Source organism: Idiotropiscis lumnitzeri, chromosome 20, assembly GCF_059441095.1.
Source record: "Idiotropiscis lumnitzeri isolate Australia: NSW breed Sydney's pygmy pipehorse chromosome 20, RoL_Ilum_1.0, whole genome shotgun sequence".
In the NCBI taxonomy this organism is placed as follows: domain Eukaryota; kingdom Metazoa; phylum Chordata; class Actinopteri; order Syngnathiformes; family Syngnathidae; genus Idiotropiscis; species Idiotropiscis lumnitzeri.
Genome location: NC_142410.1, coordinates 8149332 through 8165579, shown reverse-complemented (window position 1 = coordinate 8165579; position 16248 = coordinate 8149332). Strand labels below are relative to the sequence as shown.

The 16248-nt window shown below is 45.0% G+C and overlaps 1 protein-coding gene across 5 annotated transcripts in view; it reads left to right on the top strand.

Annotated features, from left to right (window-relative positions):
* The window catches only part of bahcc1b (BAH domain and coiled-coil containing 1b), an 87754-nt gene that overhangs the window by 54085 nt on the left and 17421 nt on the right, over positions 1-16248 (top strand). For all 5 annotated transcript variants that reach the window (XM_088283850.1, XM_088283853.1, XM_088283851.1 and 2 more), the window contains 8 exons: positions 4496-4654; positions 8909-9019; positions 9681-11639; positions 12159-12270; positions 12764-12957; positions 13276-13416; positions 14340-14512; positions 15179-15548. In XM_088283850.1, the coding sequence (XP_088139976.1) occupies positions 4496-4654; positions 8909-9019; positions 9681-11639; positions 12159-12270; positions 12764-12957; positions 13276-13416; positions 14340-14512; positions 15179-15548 (3219 nt within the window). The remainder of the gene's footprint in view (positions 1-4495; positions 4655-8908; positions 9020-9680; positions 11640-12158; positions 12271-12763; positions 12958-13275; positions 13417-14339; positions 14513-15178; positions 15549-16248) is intronic.

The window sequence follows — 16248 nt, the reverse complement described above, 5'->3', positions numbered from 1 at the left end:
CATTAAAAAAAAAAAAAATCTTTTTACCCATGAAACTATGAGGGCACTTTAAGTACAATTTGCCCGATATTCTAAAGTTTCTGACCAACCTTTTGGGTCGCAATAAAAAAAATAAAAAATCAAGTTTGGCATTGACAAGTTCCTATAATGGTGCATTTTTGTGTTAGAAAAACAGTTATAGAAAATAATTAATAAATAAGTAAATAAATGAAATAAATAAATGAATAAAATGTTTTTATTAGTATTTTTCCATTTTTTTGGCATTGATAAGTTCCTTTAATGGTGCATTTAAAAAAAAACTGTTACAGTAAATAATTAAAAAAAAAAAAAGCTAACATTGTTTTATTATTCTTTTTCTTTACGCACATCGATTCATCATTAGTTGACTGTTCAAAATCAATGTTAAAAGCTTTCACTACTTTTAGTCAATATCCAAATTGTTCTCACCCAACTTCCCTCAAAAACATCGCGCCGAATCAAAAATACGACGACACCGAAAATATGCTCAACCGTTGAACCTGCAGACCCACTACTTTTCCTCCCCCAGCCGCGACAAGCTTTCGTCGTTTGCTGTCAAGCGTAAACCAACAAATCAAACTGTCACCGCAGCTGAAGGAATTAAAGTGAACAGAACGTCCTAATTTTTGCTGTCTTGGATTGTCAGCATCTGATGGGATGGATTCAACGAGACGGTATTGACACGCTTCCATCACATGATGCCATCTGGGAGAGTGGGCCGCACTCGAGCGGCGTTTTGGACTTTAATCACCACTATGGAGACTGAATATAGCAGCGTCCTCAGACGGCACTTTCTGTTTATAGCAAATAACATGTAGGGTAACGTGCACCACATAATCTCAGGTTCACTTGGGTCACGCTTGCATTCATTTATTTATTTTTTGATGTGCATGCATGTCTGCGGTTGATGTGAGGAACAAAGCCTGGCTGAGTGGGGTTGAGGGTGCGTTTGTTTAGCTCGTCTTTGCGTCTCTGGCATATCTCGTCGGTTCCCGCACGGCGTTTTCGCATTCATCATTTGCCGTTTGGTCTCGGAGCTACAACGGGGAGGATGTAACGGTGACAGATGGAAAGGGAATGTTAGGATCAGGATAAAAAAAACAAAACAAAGGCGGAAACAGAGGGCAGGAAGGGGAGGAGGGGAGCAAACGGACAGGAATAAGGTTTGCGTTAGCGGGCCGGCCTCTCAGATGATTTTCCATATCAGCGGGCCAGAGGAAGCGGGCAAATATGATTTTCTCCTCAACTCGCCAGCATAAAACAGACCGAGCGGGCAGGGAGGGAGGTGACAGGAAAAAGGGAACGGGGGGGGGGCAAAACAGTGAAAATGAATGGAGATAAGTAAATGGAAAAAAGATGGAACCCCCCCCGGGGGGGCGGGGGGGGGAGTCGCCACTGAGGAACAGCTGTGGGACGAAAGGGGGCACAGCGGAATGCTAAGTATTTCAACCCTAAGAGCACTAATCAATATCGCTAAGTGTTTGAAATAAAAGCTTTTATTGACTTATTTAATCAACATGAACTTTTATATGTTTTGAAGACATTTTAAGATGGCTGTAACTTAGAAAATGCAGTGCGTCGCTTCTAACGGGCGTTTTTTTTTTTTTCCCCCTTATGTTGTATCTCGTAAAAGATGAGGTACAGACAGACCAGTGAGTCTATCATTTTCTCTTTGACACGTGCGTGTGTGTGTGTGTGTGTGTGTGTGTGAATGCCCACACTGCCAGGGGGCCTTGTGAAACCAGCCCGAGACGTACTGTATATGAGCTGTGTTTTATTATGGCTGGCTGAGAGGCCACTGATCTACTGTTGTACAAGTGCGGTTTGCAAAAAAGCAACACAAACAGAAAACGCTTCCAAAATATTTCGACATGGTGAGGAAAAATAGAAGAGAAAGTGGAAAAAATTAGATCAAGAAGAGAAAGTTCCGCTAAATTCCTTGTTATCGTACGCTCAGACCCGTTACGGGAATGACACACTGTGGACAAAGGCAATGATGCGCGTCTTTTTTATCAATGAACAAATAAATCGGATAATAATACGGGTAACAATAATAACTCAGTTAATCACTTTAAAAACTTGTGTGCGCAATTCTTTGACTGAAGTGAAAAGCAGAATTAAAACAGAATGAGAAACGATCACACTGAATCAAACATGAACACAAATGCATATCGATATCGATTACAAGTCGATTATGCTTTTGATTATCTCACTAATTAATCAGATAAAAATTGCGCTTGCATTTTGTGTTTTGCGTGTGTATGACCTGGCGAGAGAAAAGGGAGACAGCAAATCAGAGTAGCGAGTTGGCTGTTGTGCACTCAGGATAGCCGGCTGGCTCTTAACCGGCTAACCATTAGCGAGTCTTATTGGAAAATAGAGCCCGACCTATTATTCAACGTGAGATTTTATTTAGCTCTTTAAAAATCTTCAAAATTTTTTTTTAAATGGGTGGCTGATTTTTAAATTTTTTTTTTTTACACATTAACACATCGCAACATGTGATAAAAGTCAATTATCCCCATCCTCTCCCCCCCCAAAAAAAATATACAAAAAAATTGGCACATTTTTTACGGTTTTCCTCCCGCTTGCAAAGTAGACAAACACTCTAGGACAAAGTATTGTCAAGTGTTTCGCCTGTAATTAATATTCGTCATTGTTGTTAAGGCGCTAAATGAGTTATTTTCCAATTCTATAGTTAATGATGTTGATGAGTCACTTTTCTGAATCATACACTCTTGACTGTATCAAGACAAAGAAAAAGACCGAGCTGTCTGGGTGCAGCGTGTGGTAAGCGAGGGTTTGTTGGCGGTGAGTGTACCGCACATGCCGAGCGCGCGAGCGAGCGCGTGCGCGTGCGTGCGCGCTCTCGGCTCTCTGATGCGAACTGTTGTCGTAATTGTCTCGGCGAGGCAGTGTTTATGGGTAACGACCCAGCCCACCGCACTTGCTCCGTCTCCCCATCCAGCGACTAATTACCTGACTCCCTGTGGATTTGTTTCTTCCTTCCCCCGACAACTGTTCACGTTGTTCCACCAAATGAGAGCGCGCTGATAAGTGCGGAGACGTTCAAACGAGCCAAACTAAACAGAGCCCGTTCGCTCGCCGCTTCGACTGCTTCGCTCGCGCAGGTTGTGCGTGCGCGCTCCCGCGCCCGCGCGCGGTGGAACTTGTACGACTGAGTCCCCGGTGGGATTTGTGTTGGGGAGACTTGTCAAGTACTCGGCATTTTATAGCAGCAGCAGCGGAGAAATGTGGTGAAAAATACAATTTTTTAGACTGATACAATGGGATGATTATCGTTATGATTATGACGCCCTCCTAAAAAAAATAAAAATAAAATTTAATGTGGGGTGCAGATGGAATATTTCTGTGGTTGATATACTGCCCAGCAAAAGACATTTTGCTCCGATTTATTTATTTTTTTTATCACTGGGAGGTTGGTTGCGGATGCCAGGGGGCCGCCGCCCCATCGGCCCCCCACTTTGCACACCACTGATTTGAATTATTTGGCTGGATAATCTTATATTTCTTTGGCATTTTAAGATGATGACTTTAAATTGTCTTTATTGCTCTTTTTTTTCCCCACTTCACCTGAGCTGCAAGGTCTCTGAAGTTCGAAGTTAAACATTTAAAGACTTCCCTCTTTGAAATTTCTCAGAATATTGAAACTCTACTTGTTAAAGGGAAAGTATGTTATTTTCCAAAATGTGCATTTTTTTTTGTCAGATTACAACACTTGACAGTTGTACTCTTGACCTAGTTTGTTACACCACGAAAGTTTGAGAAAGATACAAGATGAGGCTGATTTTTTTTTTTTTTTTTTTTTACAACTGAGCAAAAGTCATGGTGATTGTTTGAACTAATATGACAAAAGGTGTTTGTTTGTTTTCTTTTTTTAATGAAAAATTGCAAACTCCACACCAATAACAGTCCAAAAGTGAAGTACTCCAGAGTTTCCATGACATTAAAACTGACATGATTATCTTAATTTCAAACTCTTGTAGCCAGACCGAATGATGTTTAAACTATTACTTATCTTAATTAATTATGCATTGGTACTTTTAATATTCACTCTGAGTTAATAAGGAAAAAAAAATCTGATGTGTCTGTTAAAAAATGTAATTTGGGACATCTGCAGCACAAGTCTCGCTTGAACAGATTAGTTTCTCAAGGGCAGGTCATTTCATTTAATTTTTCAACAGTGCCACTTTTATTAATATAACATTACTCCTATCCCGTTATGCCGCACTTGATTTTATTTTTCCCCGCAAAAATAAATGCAATTTCCTTCTATTTTTCAAGATGAATCACTTCGTTCACAATGAAGCATTCTGTCATTCTTTTCGGCTTTAGAGGAAGTTTCTCTGCACATCTGTTGCCGTAATTAAACATGCGTTCTTCTCCAGAGCCAAATTTAATCAGCACTGGTCAGAAACGTCACCTCTAACCTTTTTTTTCCCCTTCTGCCTCTCAGGTGCTTCCTTTATGGGTTCCTTCCTGTCCAGCAGTTTGGGGTCGCCGGCTTCCCACCCGCCTCACCCCTCGGGATCCGTTTCCTCCCCATCCTCTCCCTCGTACCGGACCGGAGCCCATTCCAATGCCTCCGCTATCTGGTTCCCTCATTCGCATGAAGGTAAGACACACGCGCGCGCGCGCGCGACCACATGCGCAACCGCACACGCCGTGCATTTGGTCTCTGGTTAATCCAAGGTTTTTGGTTTTGGGATTAGATGGCGATGAAGCCATTAAGTGGTTTAACCAACAGTGAGGCCAAACACATGAAGCTGTGATGCCTCAGATGACGCGACTTACAACACACACGCACATGCTGAACTCATCTGGCACTAGTCGCGTGTGGCTTTGTGTTTCGCGCTGGTTTTGGCGGCCAAAAAATGGCTTCTAATATCTCCTTGAACATGCACACTAAAAAAGTCAACATCATAAGTAAATATCTCTCTTTTCACTATACTAACCCCCTGTTTTTTTTTTTTTTTTTTTTTGCTGCATTGACTTCCTTTCACCCATCATCCTTCGCCCCGTGACCCACTTTGAAGGTTTTATGAGGTCGTACACCCTCGTTACGCGCACACGTATACAATTTCCATCGCTACAGAGGAAATTACATTGACTTACATTCATTTCCTGAGGACGGCATTTAACCGCAAACCGAGACTTGACCCTAAAACATAATGATATACTTTATGGTTGGCTTAATTCTCATTCCCAAAGACAGGTGTGTCCTCACTGGTCCGCCACATCTTGCGCAAACTACCCAATTTGAGAGATGTATCGTAAATAAAAGACCATTATGCTCAACGTTTATTAACATGGTTGGAGTTGCATTCATTTAACGACACATTTTTTTGTATTTATGTTGTACTAGTGATGTACGGGAAGCCGTTTGAGCGTTTATTCGATACACTCTTTACGCCCATAAGAAAGACAGCTCGATACAATTGTCATCCTAGTAACTTTATAATTGTACCGAGTATAATAGTTGACCATTAATCGCTGCACCTCTAAAAAAAAATTAAAATTTTTTTTAAAAAATGTATATATGTAACATCTCATTAAGAGTGGTGTACCTAATAAAGAGTCCAGTGGTTGTATATTATCTCTCAGCTCATGGTCCCCCAACAGTATAAAACCTCCCACAGTGAAACCTTAAACCCATTTCCAGTATCCTCTTTTGAGGCAGCCCCCCCCCCCCCCTCCCCTGTCCAGAGGCCCCACCTTCAGGGCGCCCCTGTGGGCTAACCGACCTCCAACGGCCCCCTTCCTGATCAGAAAGATCTACACGCACAGTGTCGTCTTTTGACAGTTAACCGTTTGTGGTCAAACATTGAGTTTGACGTTGTTATCTATACTTTTCAGTTTGTGTGTATTGTGCCAAAAATATTTATTTAAAATTACAGTTCAAGTGTGATTCTGGCCAAAATGTGTGCAAGTGAATAATAAAAAAATAAAAAAAAGAACTCTCGACATGACAGCTCTTGTTGCCTTGGATTCAAAATGCTATCTATCAGTTTGTATTCTTCATAATCAATACAGTGTTGATGCATGAAATAAATTTGATAACCGCCTACACTGTAACATTATACTTCATAAAAAACACAGCATAGTGACTATTGTAATAATTATAAAATAAATAGAATTAAAAAAAATGGAACCATTTGTTCATCAGAATTGAATGCTTCAATTCAATCCATTGTGTTGCTCCATCTGGTGTGCTCACCGTGGCCATTAGGGGGCAGTAAAATTCCATCATGCAGGCACCAACAAAAGTCGCTATTGTCAGATTCAGGAAGCTGCAATAATGGTCATTTTTTTGCAGAGGATAAAGAATATACATCCGTTTAAAAAAAAACAAAAAAAAAAACAGAAAGTTGGTTCAAATTGACCCAAGTAGCCTTTCAGTCCAATTTTTTTTTTTTTTTACTAAAATTGGGATATTCTTGCCCCAGCAATTTTAAGTGTGCAGTCAGAGCAAACAATTGCATCCATTTGTGTCAGGAAGGGAAACCGGCGTCACATATTTGCAAGTGAGCTGCTGTAGTGACCTTGGTGACCTTTGACAAGGGCTTCTTCTTCAAAAATGTTGGTATGAAGCTTGCATTATTGTTGCCCTCAGCTATACTCGAGTTGTAACCTGGTCACCCATTTCTTGGTAGCTTGATAATTTTTACCCCATGTTGAATCAATATTTTGACCTAACATACTTGGTCAAATCCTCAACCCAGTCGGCTTGGTATAAATAACCAAGCATTGGCTCGGCCATTTTTGAGCGCCAGCGCTGGATTAGCAATTTCATCCAATTTGGATTACTTTGAACCCAGCGGTTTTAAGAGGAGACATGCAGCCCATAAAAGTGGACACATTATATCGTCTGGCGGTGACAAAGGCAATTTAATTCTGACAGTAAACCCTGACTAATTAATACATTTTCAACTGAATAGCTAATGACAAGAAACGGCGTGTCTGACTCTGAAGAGGGAGGAGAGAAGTCACATCTCCATATGCACGTGTGCTTCTACGGTTTGAACGTTTTTGACAAATTTGGATAAAACTGTTGGACTACAAATTTTTTTTTGATTCAGCGTTGCAGTTGTGAAACGAGACAACCGGCTCATTTGTAGCTCATCTGGCAATAAATAGCAACATTTAAGCCCTGGAAATGAGCACTAATGTCTCCTGGAGTGGCTGTCTTATAAATCAGCTTCATAGAAAGAAGAGGCGGCGGGATGGCAAAGGAGCAGAGAGCAGTCAATGGAGCGCACGCACGTGCGTGCGTGCGCGCGCGTTGCCTATCAGACAGATTTTGTGTCTGCAGTGGCTCCGCTTTTGATGTTCCGAACACGTGTGCGCGCGCGCTCGCATTCACGAGCACGCCAGCACACTACAAATGATTGTTTTTAAGAATTCAAGCCAGGGAGCTCCACCGGGCGCGCTGCCAGCTGGCCGGAGTCCAGAGAGTGGAGTGTGGAGCCAGCACAAAGAGGAAAGACCTGGCTAACACACACGCGTGCACACGCACGCACGCACACGCTCACACACAAAAAGGCGCAGTTGTATGACATATTTACACACGCACACACCTGTCCTTGTTTCATGGCTCCCCTCCCTTACTTTCTTCGCCGCTATCCTCTCATCTCTTCCATCTCAAAGCTCTCCACTTCCCTTTCACTCCTCCCTTCATCTTCCATCCCAAACAACACGCACACACACGCACACACACGCACACACATTTACCTCCCTGAACGCCTCACGGCAGCGACATCACATTGCAGGCTTTTCATATTGACAGGGCCTCTTCTTTTGGTGTCCCTTCTACTCGCACTCCCGCTTTGTCATTTATTAAATCTCTAACCTTTCGTCCTTTTGGTCCCCCACTTTGCTGCCCCCCCCCCTTCAACGGTCTTTGTTCCTCTCTTCTTCCCACCCTCCTGAATTTTATCACTTGTCATTACTCGGGGGATTGGCTTTAGATGGCTGATAGAGCCTTTTGGCTAATTGTTGCCATTTAGATTCACTGGTTGTTAACCATTCAGAGTAATCACGCATACACACACACACGCACACACACACCCACACACACGGAGTGTAGCATACTCGTTGGTGCATTTACATGGCCGCATGAACACGCAGTACGTCCCCCCGCTCACACCCCACCAAAAACAGACACACATGCCGGAGCAGAAAAAGGGGGTGTCTGCGGTTTTGCAGTGCGACTGTGGAATGCGTAGGATGAGTTTTTATGGAGTGCTGTTTACTTTGGCCACCACCATTAAACTTTTAATGGCTGCCAATTAACGGGCCAGCAAGGACACTCTGTGGGGCATGAAACCAGCTGCTGAAGAACAGAGCACGCACACAAACGCAATCGGAGCCTTTTGGTCCCCTCGCATCGGAGATGGGTTCCTCTGTGTGTTCCCGCGAGTTTCATCTGCACGTACGGCGCAGCCACATTGATCCGAACCCGATTCTGCGCCACCTCTGCAATTCCACGATGTAGTTCAACGTCCTTGAAGACAGGGAACAGAGTGGAATGACCATTTACTTCCCAGCGACCTCTTGGGAGGCTTGTGTTTGTGCGTGCGCTCGCTGTGATGGTTCATACTATTTGTCTTGGATTTGGGGGGGTTGGAGGAAAGCAAATTCCATCCGGTTAAAGGCTGCAAATGTTTGGCTGTAGCTGCCTGCTGTGGTTTTTGTCACCACTTTGTCCACTGTAAATAATGTCAAGTCATGTGGCATGTTAGTGCAAAAGTGAATGTAGCCATGTTTTTTTTTGCTGTTTTACAAAGTGGCAATTTCATGATAGATTGAAGAAATAAATTGTATGTTTAGAGAGCTGCTGAATGTCAATGCTCTCCCCTCTCTCTGACAGGGTACCACAGCTATTCAGGAAGTCTTGCCTCCCCTTTTCTTCCCATGAGTCCCTTGGATCACCATAACAACAGTCTATATGGACAGCACCGCTTCTATGAAAGTCAAAAAGGTACGTTTTGCCAAAACTCACTTTTGATGGATTAATGACGAAATGAATAGAAATACCATCAATCTGTGCTGCAATTATTTATTTTAATGAAGAAAAAGCATTGAGAGAAGGTAAAAAAAAAAAAAAAAAAAGGGTTTATAAAGTGTAATTACTGTACGCACTGCCTTCGAGTGGTCGTCCACTAATTGCGGGGGACCGAGCCTGACTATGAATCACAAAATCCGCAAATGCTATTTATAATTGTCACGATGTAAAAGAAAAAAAAATCAAAATTTGTTTCCTGGAAAAAGAAAATGAAATTGAGTGGTGATTTATAAGCTGGGGTCAACTGGATTTGTGAGTTGGACCTTTAAGGGGTGTGGCCCAGTGGCTTCCAATCAGCTGTAGAATAAATTTTAAAATTCTGCTATTGGTCTATAAATCACAGAATGGTTTGGGTCCTGAATACATTAAAGAAATACTGATTGAATATAAACCCAGCTGGGCTCTGAGGTCAATTAGTGGAGCCTAAAGTTGAAAGCAAACCTGGTGAAGAGGCATTTAGCTGTTATGCTGCATGCAAATCGAATAAGTGAAGTAAGCCCAGAATGTGAATGCTTTTGAATCCAGGTAAAGTTTTTTGCATTTTCTGCTATTAATAGAATTGCCTCTCTTCTCTCAGATCACTTCTACCTGCGAGGCCTTCCAACCCAGCCCCCTCTGCTCCCCAATCACAGCCTTCCTCCACTTGCCAGAACGGCGTCTGGCCTCCCCCTCGGCTCCTGCAGCCGAGAGACGGACAGTGCGGGAGGAGGTGGCAAGAGCGTCAGGGACACGAGCGAGAAAGTCGTTGCGCCCCTCTCAAAGGAGAAAGAAAGATCCAGCAGTAAAGAGCGCCACCAGGAAAATAAAGACAAACATCCGCTTCTTCATCATCATCATCATCATCATCATCATCATCAAACAACTGCTGCCACTCCATCAAGCTTCCATCCTAAAGCCTACCCGCACCCCTCCCATGCTCCCGTGCTTCAGCTCCCTCTCCAAAGCAGGGAGGAGGATTCCAGACACCTTCTGGAGCGACACAAGGAGCACCGAGACAGCGACAGCCAGGGAGGGAAACATATGAGTGCCTGTAAACTTTCCAGTCTTTCTGGTACGGAGACGCTCTCCAGTGAAAAGGGGAGCGCGTTAAGCAGCTGTAGTGGGGGCGGAGCAGGTCGAACTCTTTCTGGAGGCAGTAGGCGTTGCTATAAAGAACCCATAAACGGGGATATGAGGATCAGTGACTCTTCAAGCGCTTCCTCGGAATGTATAAGAAGAGGTGCAGCTGCAGCCGCAGCGATCTTGCCACCTCCTCACTCTGTGGCCTCCTACTCCATGCCTCCTCCTCCACCTCCAAGTCACACCTTGCACATGGGCTCGGCAGTCGTAGGAAGCTGGCTTCACCCACATCACCACCCGCATCCGGAGTTTTACTGCCCCCCGGCGCCTATTCCCATCGTACACTCCAAAGATCCACTGTCGGCGGGGTCTAGCAGGGAAGCAAAAGTCATAGGCGCGACCTTTGTCCCTTCTGTGGGACCGCTGGGAGATCTGGCAACCCCCGAGTGTCGTGGAGCAGGAAGTGGTGGCAAAAAGGGAGAGGACAAGAACGATGGCTCTCACGAAAGTCCCTCTCAGCACCTCGGTCGCCTTAGCAGTTGCCAGAAGAAAGACAAATCCCAAACACATTTGCAGCAGCTGGGATACGGCAAGGCTGACAAACCGCCCGACTGGAGCCAACAAACGGCGCACTTCCAAAAACACAATCCCAGTGCGAGCTCGCAACCCGAGCTGCAGTCCTGCGGCCTGGAAACAGCCTCGTCCCTCAGAGACGTGGAAGTTGTGGAGGATATTTACCGGCCCTCGCTTCCGCACGATGCCCAGGGGACGTACCTTGGGGCTGGGCGGTGGTCTACATCCAAGAACGGCTCGCCACCTTTCAGGGACTGCTCTCAATCGGATGGAAGGGTGGGCTCAGCGGTTCAGCGGGAGGGACAAAAGGTTGCTCGGATACGACACCAGCAACACAGCGGCCACGGTACGGAAGAAAAGGGAAGAGACGGCCAGGTGACAACTTGGGGTCCTCGAAAAGGACCACAGGAAGACCAGAGGAAAGACTCCCGTCATACGTCTGCTAGCAATAGTGAAATCCGAGGACACGGTACTGCAGCTTCGAACAAAGATTCTGCTTCTCTACCGCATCCCTCATCGCAGAACACCGGAGGAGAGGGCAATGCCATGAAGAACTTGATGAACTACAGCTCCCAGCAGCCTTTACTGCTGCCCCAACGGAGCCCTTTTGGAGGCTTGGGCTGCCTCAAGCAGGGCGGGGAGAGATCAGACAAGGGGGAAAGAGGCGGAGGCAAAAACAGCTCCTTACAAGACCCACCCAAACAGTCGCTCCCTCCTCGCAGAGGCTCCTCTAACGAGGGAGAGAAGGGCGACAAAGGCGGGAGGGAGGTTGGGGAGCCAGGAGAGGGGGAGGTAAGGCAGCCTCCGGTGGGTATTGCAGTGGCGGTGGCCAGGCCCCCCCATCGTTCTCCAGACAGCACCCCTGGACACAGCAGACAGGGCCGAGTGCTGCCCAGCGTGAAAGGTCAGACGTGGTCTATGTTCGTTGCATTGAAAGTCAATTCATGCTATTTTGGGGCTTTGGGCCATGTTATAAGAAATCGGAGCTGTTGGTGTAGCCGCCATTTCTTGCTTCGTTTGATGTTAATTGGGGACTCAACAGGCCAGCCAATTATAACACACCAGGCAATTTTTTTTCCCAAGCACACCAGAAGCTCGCAATCGAAACTGAGAACAGCTTCGATCTCGACTTGTCATTTCGCACTATAGATAAATGAGACGAATGACGTTTTTTTTTTTTTTTTTTTGTATTCACAGGCCTTCTAAAAATTCAAGTATCTCTTTCAGTCGCGGTTTTACAAAGCGTTGTCGTTCACTTAAGTTCCCAAGTGTATTAAAAATGCGCTTTGTTTCAGAAAAGACACATTTCATGTGCTTCCCATGGCCAACGTTGCGCGGAAATCAATCCGGCCAATCAAGTGTCACAATTTCGAAGACAACGAAATCAAAATGTTCTTATCATTTAGCGCTATTTGTGTTCCAGGGATGTCCCGACCTACGTATCCACTTGGCCGCGAGGCAGAGGAGAGGAAGAGGATGGCAGAAGATCAGCTCAGTCTTCATCACCTGGACCGGGACCGAGAATTGATGATTAGGTATTTACACCGAACACTTCTCGACATCCGCATTGTGTAGCATCTGTTTTTCCGTCTTTGCAGCCCTTTTATTCTTTGTCCGCGTCTTTTAGTCGGCGCCTCGCCATCTCTTCCCGCCCTCTCACTCACTCCATTTACTCCACTCAGCCTTTGATGTCGCGTTTCTGTACCACCCCAACACACACATCTCTCTTTTTTTTCCTGACATTTCTTAATGTTATGGGGACAAAAACAAATGTGTCTGAAGTATCGCACTTTTATTATCTGTCTCTATTATGGGTTTAAAAAAAAAAAAAAAAAAAGTAGAATTCACAGACCAAATGTCTAAGACGACGGCAGGCTCGGTCTCTGTCACTCATCCTTGATGAACATAATGGTTGTCGTGGTAATGAAGATCACAAGGGTGATAACAATGGTAATGGTGATTGTGACGAAACTACGAGAGATAACGAGGATAATGACAAATGGTGAGTTCTGACGACTGCTTGTACAGGGAGAACAAGGATCGCATGGAGTTTGCCAGGATTCACCCTTCAAGTAGTTGCCACGGTGACCTGACCTCTCACCTCTTGGTGCCCGGAGGCGCCAGCCAGTTGGGGGCGGAGCCGACTGCTCATGCTCACCCGGCTCACCACCACTGGCTGCAGAGAACGGGAAGTCCCTCCCTCTGGATGGGGCATTCATATAGTAAGTGGCATTTGTACTTATTTATATATGTGTGTGTGTGCGTGCTTGAATGTAAAAATAAAGAAGAACGTTAGCAAAGCGTATGCACGCCTGCTCACAGGCGCCTCTTTGAAATCTACAGCTTGAACTAAAAAAAAAAAAAATGTGTTTTTGGTTTTCCCTGTTTCGAGGGTGTCACAAAAATAAATGATTTGAATTCTGATTTAAAAGATGTGAGCGCATGCAATCCAACATTTCAACGTAACTAATCTTTGCAGCATTTTGAAGTAAGTTTTTTGTTTTTTTTTTAAACCAATGAATGCATGTTTTTCGCTTCAGGTTTAAACCACGTGGGGATGAGTGCCAGTTTCCCCCCGGGTTTACCCAACCCTCTCCAGCCTGTGCTTGGCTCACTCACGCAAGACCCCAGCTCGCCGCTGATGGTCCTTCCTACCGAGCCCGGGCCTCATCATCACCTTGGTACATCCCAACACACACACACACACACACATGCGCTCAAGCCCTCACTGCCGTCCGACCACATTCTCCCGTCCCCCTCCTCCTCTCCATTTGCTCGAACGGAACTGCTGCCATTTCTCTCCCAGAGTTTTAGTATCATTGGCTAATCATAATATAATGCTCAACTAAGTCCCTCTGTCAGTGGGAGCGTGTTTTATAGCTTCGTTAATAGGAGCAGCTATTTCCATTGCCCTCAGCAGCATGGGCCCGGCATTATGCAAAGCATTTTAACTGACGTTCATCTCTCTCGTGACAGGATTCTGGCCTGTGTGTGTGTGTGTGTGTGCGCGCGTGTGTATATACATCTAAACTAAGTTGTGTCGTCATGTCTGGACCAACATGAGACGTTAAGGGTTCTGTTTTACATTTTGGCCATGCTAGAGAAGTAAGAAGCGTGCATGTGTGTGTGTGTGTGCGTGTGCGGGTGCGCACGAGTGTGTCTGAATGCTTCTTTGCAAACAGGCTGTGAAATTTAATTATCTCCCGCCTCCCTTGCTCTGCACCGTGGGAGTTCCTGCGGAGAAGGGAAGTGCATCCACTGAACCCTTCCCCTGGGAAACATTAGCCCACTCAGGCTAATCTCACAGAACAAAGGTTCCCAGTGACAAAGCAGCCAAGGAGGCATGTGTGTGTGTGTGTGTGTGTGTTCTGAGGACACGGCGGAGCTGCTCCGAGTAACGCCCAATTCGAAATAGTTGTGAAAGGGCTGGTTGCGGAGGTTTTGGGAAGATGGCCTCAGCCAACCGTCCTCAAAGAGTACCTTTATGACACTCTTGTCTTTGATGTTTCTCCCCACACATATGGCTCGCTTCTTCATAATGCAACTTTGGCAGCCTTTAAAGTTCATCTCTACACTCATAACCGCTTTCTTGTCCGTCTCGCAGACGTTTTAGAGCAATCGGGTCTGTGGCCTCCTGTCTATGGAGCCCGTGGGCCCCCTCCTCACCTGCAGCATCACCCCGTCTACTCCCGCTCCGCATTCCTACGGCAACAGGAGCTCTACGCACTGCAACAGCAACGAGCCATGGAGCATTTGCAACGTCATTCTTTGGGACAGGTACCGCATGTTGTTTTAACTTCACTTCAGCCTAAATGCTTTTTCTTTTCACGCAGAATAACTAGATATAGTGGTTATAAAAAGTCTACACACCCCAGTTGAAATATCATTTTTTTTGTGAGTGCGATGCAGTGAAGCAACTAAATTGGACAAATTTGAACTGTTACTTCTGCGTGCTTGTTACTTGGCAACAGGCAAACTGACGGCTGCTAGTAAACAGCAGTTGTTTGTTTACATTCAAAATTGAGCTCTGACAGCCATCACAAGTGATGTCATATAAGCGATTACGTCATTACAATTTTGACATCCCTGCGCATCCATGCTGATAGACAACAACTTCGCACAACATGTAGATCGGTATTGGAATTATTCGAAGAACAAGATGAAGATTGTTGTCACATGTACAGTACTAAAGAGCCAATACTTGCCAGAAATTCCTGCAGCTCCTTCATAGTTGCTTCTATGAATGTGATTATTTAAATATTTTTTTTCCTTTTTTTATTTTTTTTATTTTTTACCCCAAGCACAGTTTTCCATTTTTTTAAAATAGTATTTACATAATAACTGCATTTGGTAAAATATACTTCTGATAATTACTTTGCCCTTGGCGGCAAAAGCAAAATGAAAACTCTCTGACATTCTTCATGTTTACAATCTATTTTACAGCGAAAACACGACGAGCACCCCTCTCCGTTTGAAGACCCTCCTTCAGTATCGAGAACCTCATCGTCATCGTCTTCTTCCACCACGTCCTCTCATGTGGCCAAACCCTTCTTGCACACGCCTCCCCCGCCAAAGACGACCGTCCCGTCACCGGGACTGTGTCCCAGCAGTCGTCAGTCACCATGCTACCATTCCCCCTCCAGGCGAACGCACCCGCCCAATCCTCTGACCCCCGCCCCCAGCCCGGCTGCGGCGGCCCCTCGCTCGCCAGCACTCAGCCCTGCGCCATCGCTCTTACCCAAAGGCCTGGAGAGAACCAGTGACAGGGGAGAGGGGCAGCCACCTCAGGACTACCCACAATCCCTAGAGCCTGGTGAGTAGAAATGTTAATGATTAATAGAAAAATGCTGAAAGCTTTGGTGGGAGAAAGAATGAAGGCAAAGGGGTGGAGGAGACAGCTGCAGATAGAAGTGAATATTTAGCAGTATTGGGAAGTAAAGTCCAAATGTCATGTAAGGTGAAATGTGTTTTAAATTTCACATACCACATAGAAGTATTTTTTTTTAAAAATACAGAAAAATTTGAATGAAGTATATAAAATAGCTTTACAAAATTGTAGGCCGTTGCAGGGCTTCTATGGCGGTACAACAAGTCGCAAAAAAAAAAAAAAAAAACCCAAATAAAAAAATAATGGGTATACCACAATGACTTTCTCAAGCCCTAATGTATATGTATATGTTTCATACAAGATAAAGTGGGTCAGCAGTGAGGCCAGCTATAAAGGTCAGTGGTAGCATATGGCCCCCAAATGTATGTGTGAACGTGTATGTGTGTGTGTAAGACCTGCCCTCCTTACCCTTCAGGGGTCCTTGAGAAGTACAGGCGGAAGGATATGCATTCATCTGGCTGCATTGTCAGGGGGTGGAGGGATACCATCAATAATAGGAGTGCATGGGTGACAGGGCTGGTGCTGCAATCACAGGGAAATGGCAGAGTGTCATCAATATCCTACTCACACTCCACTCTCTCACTCACACACACACACCGAGTAGACAATACAGTAACATTCACAC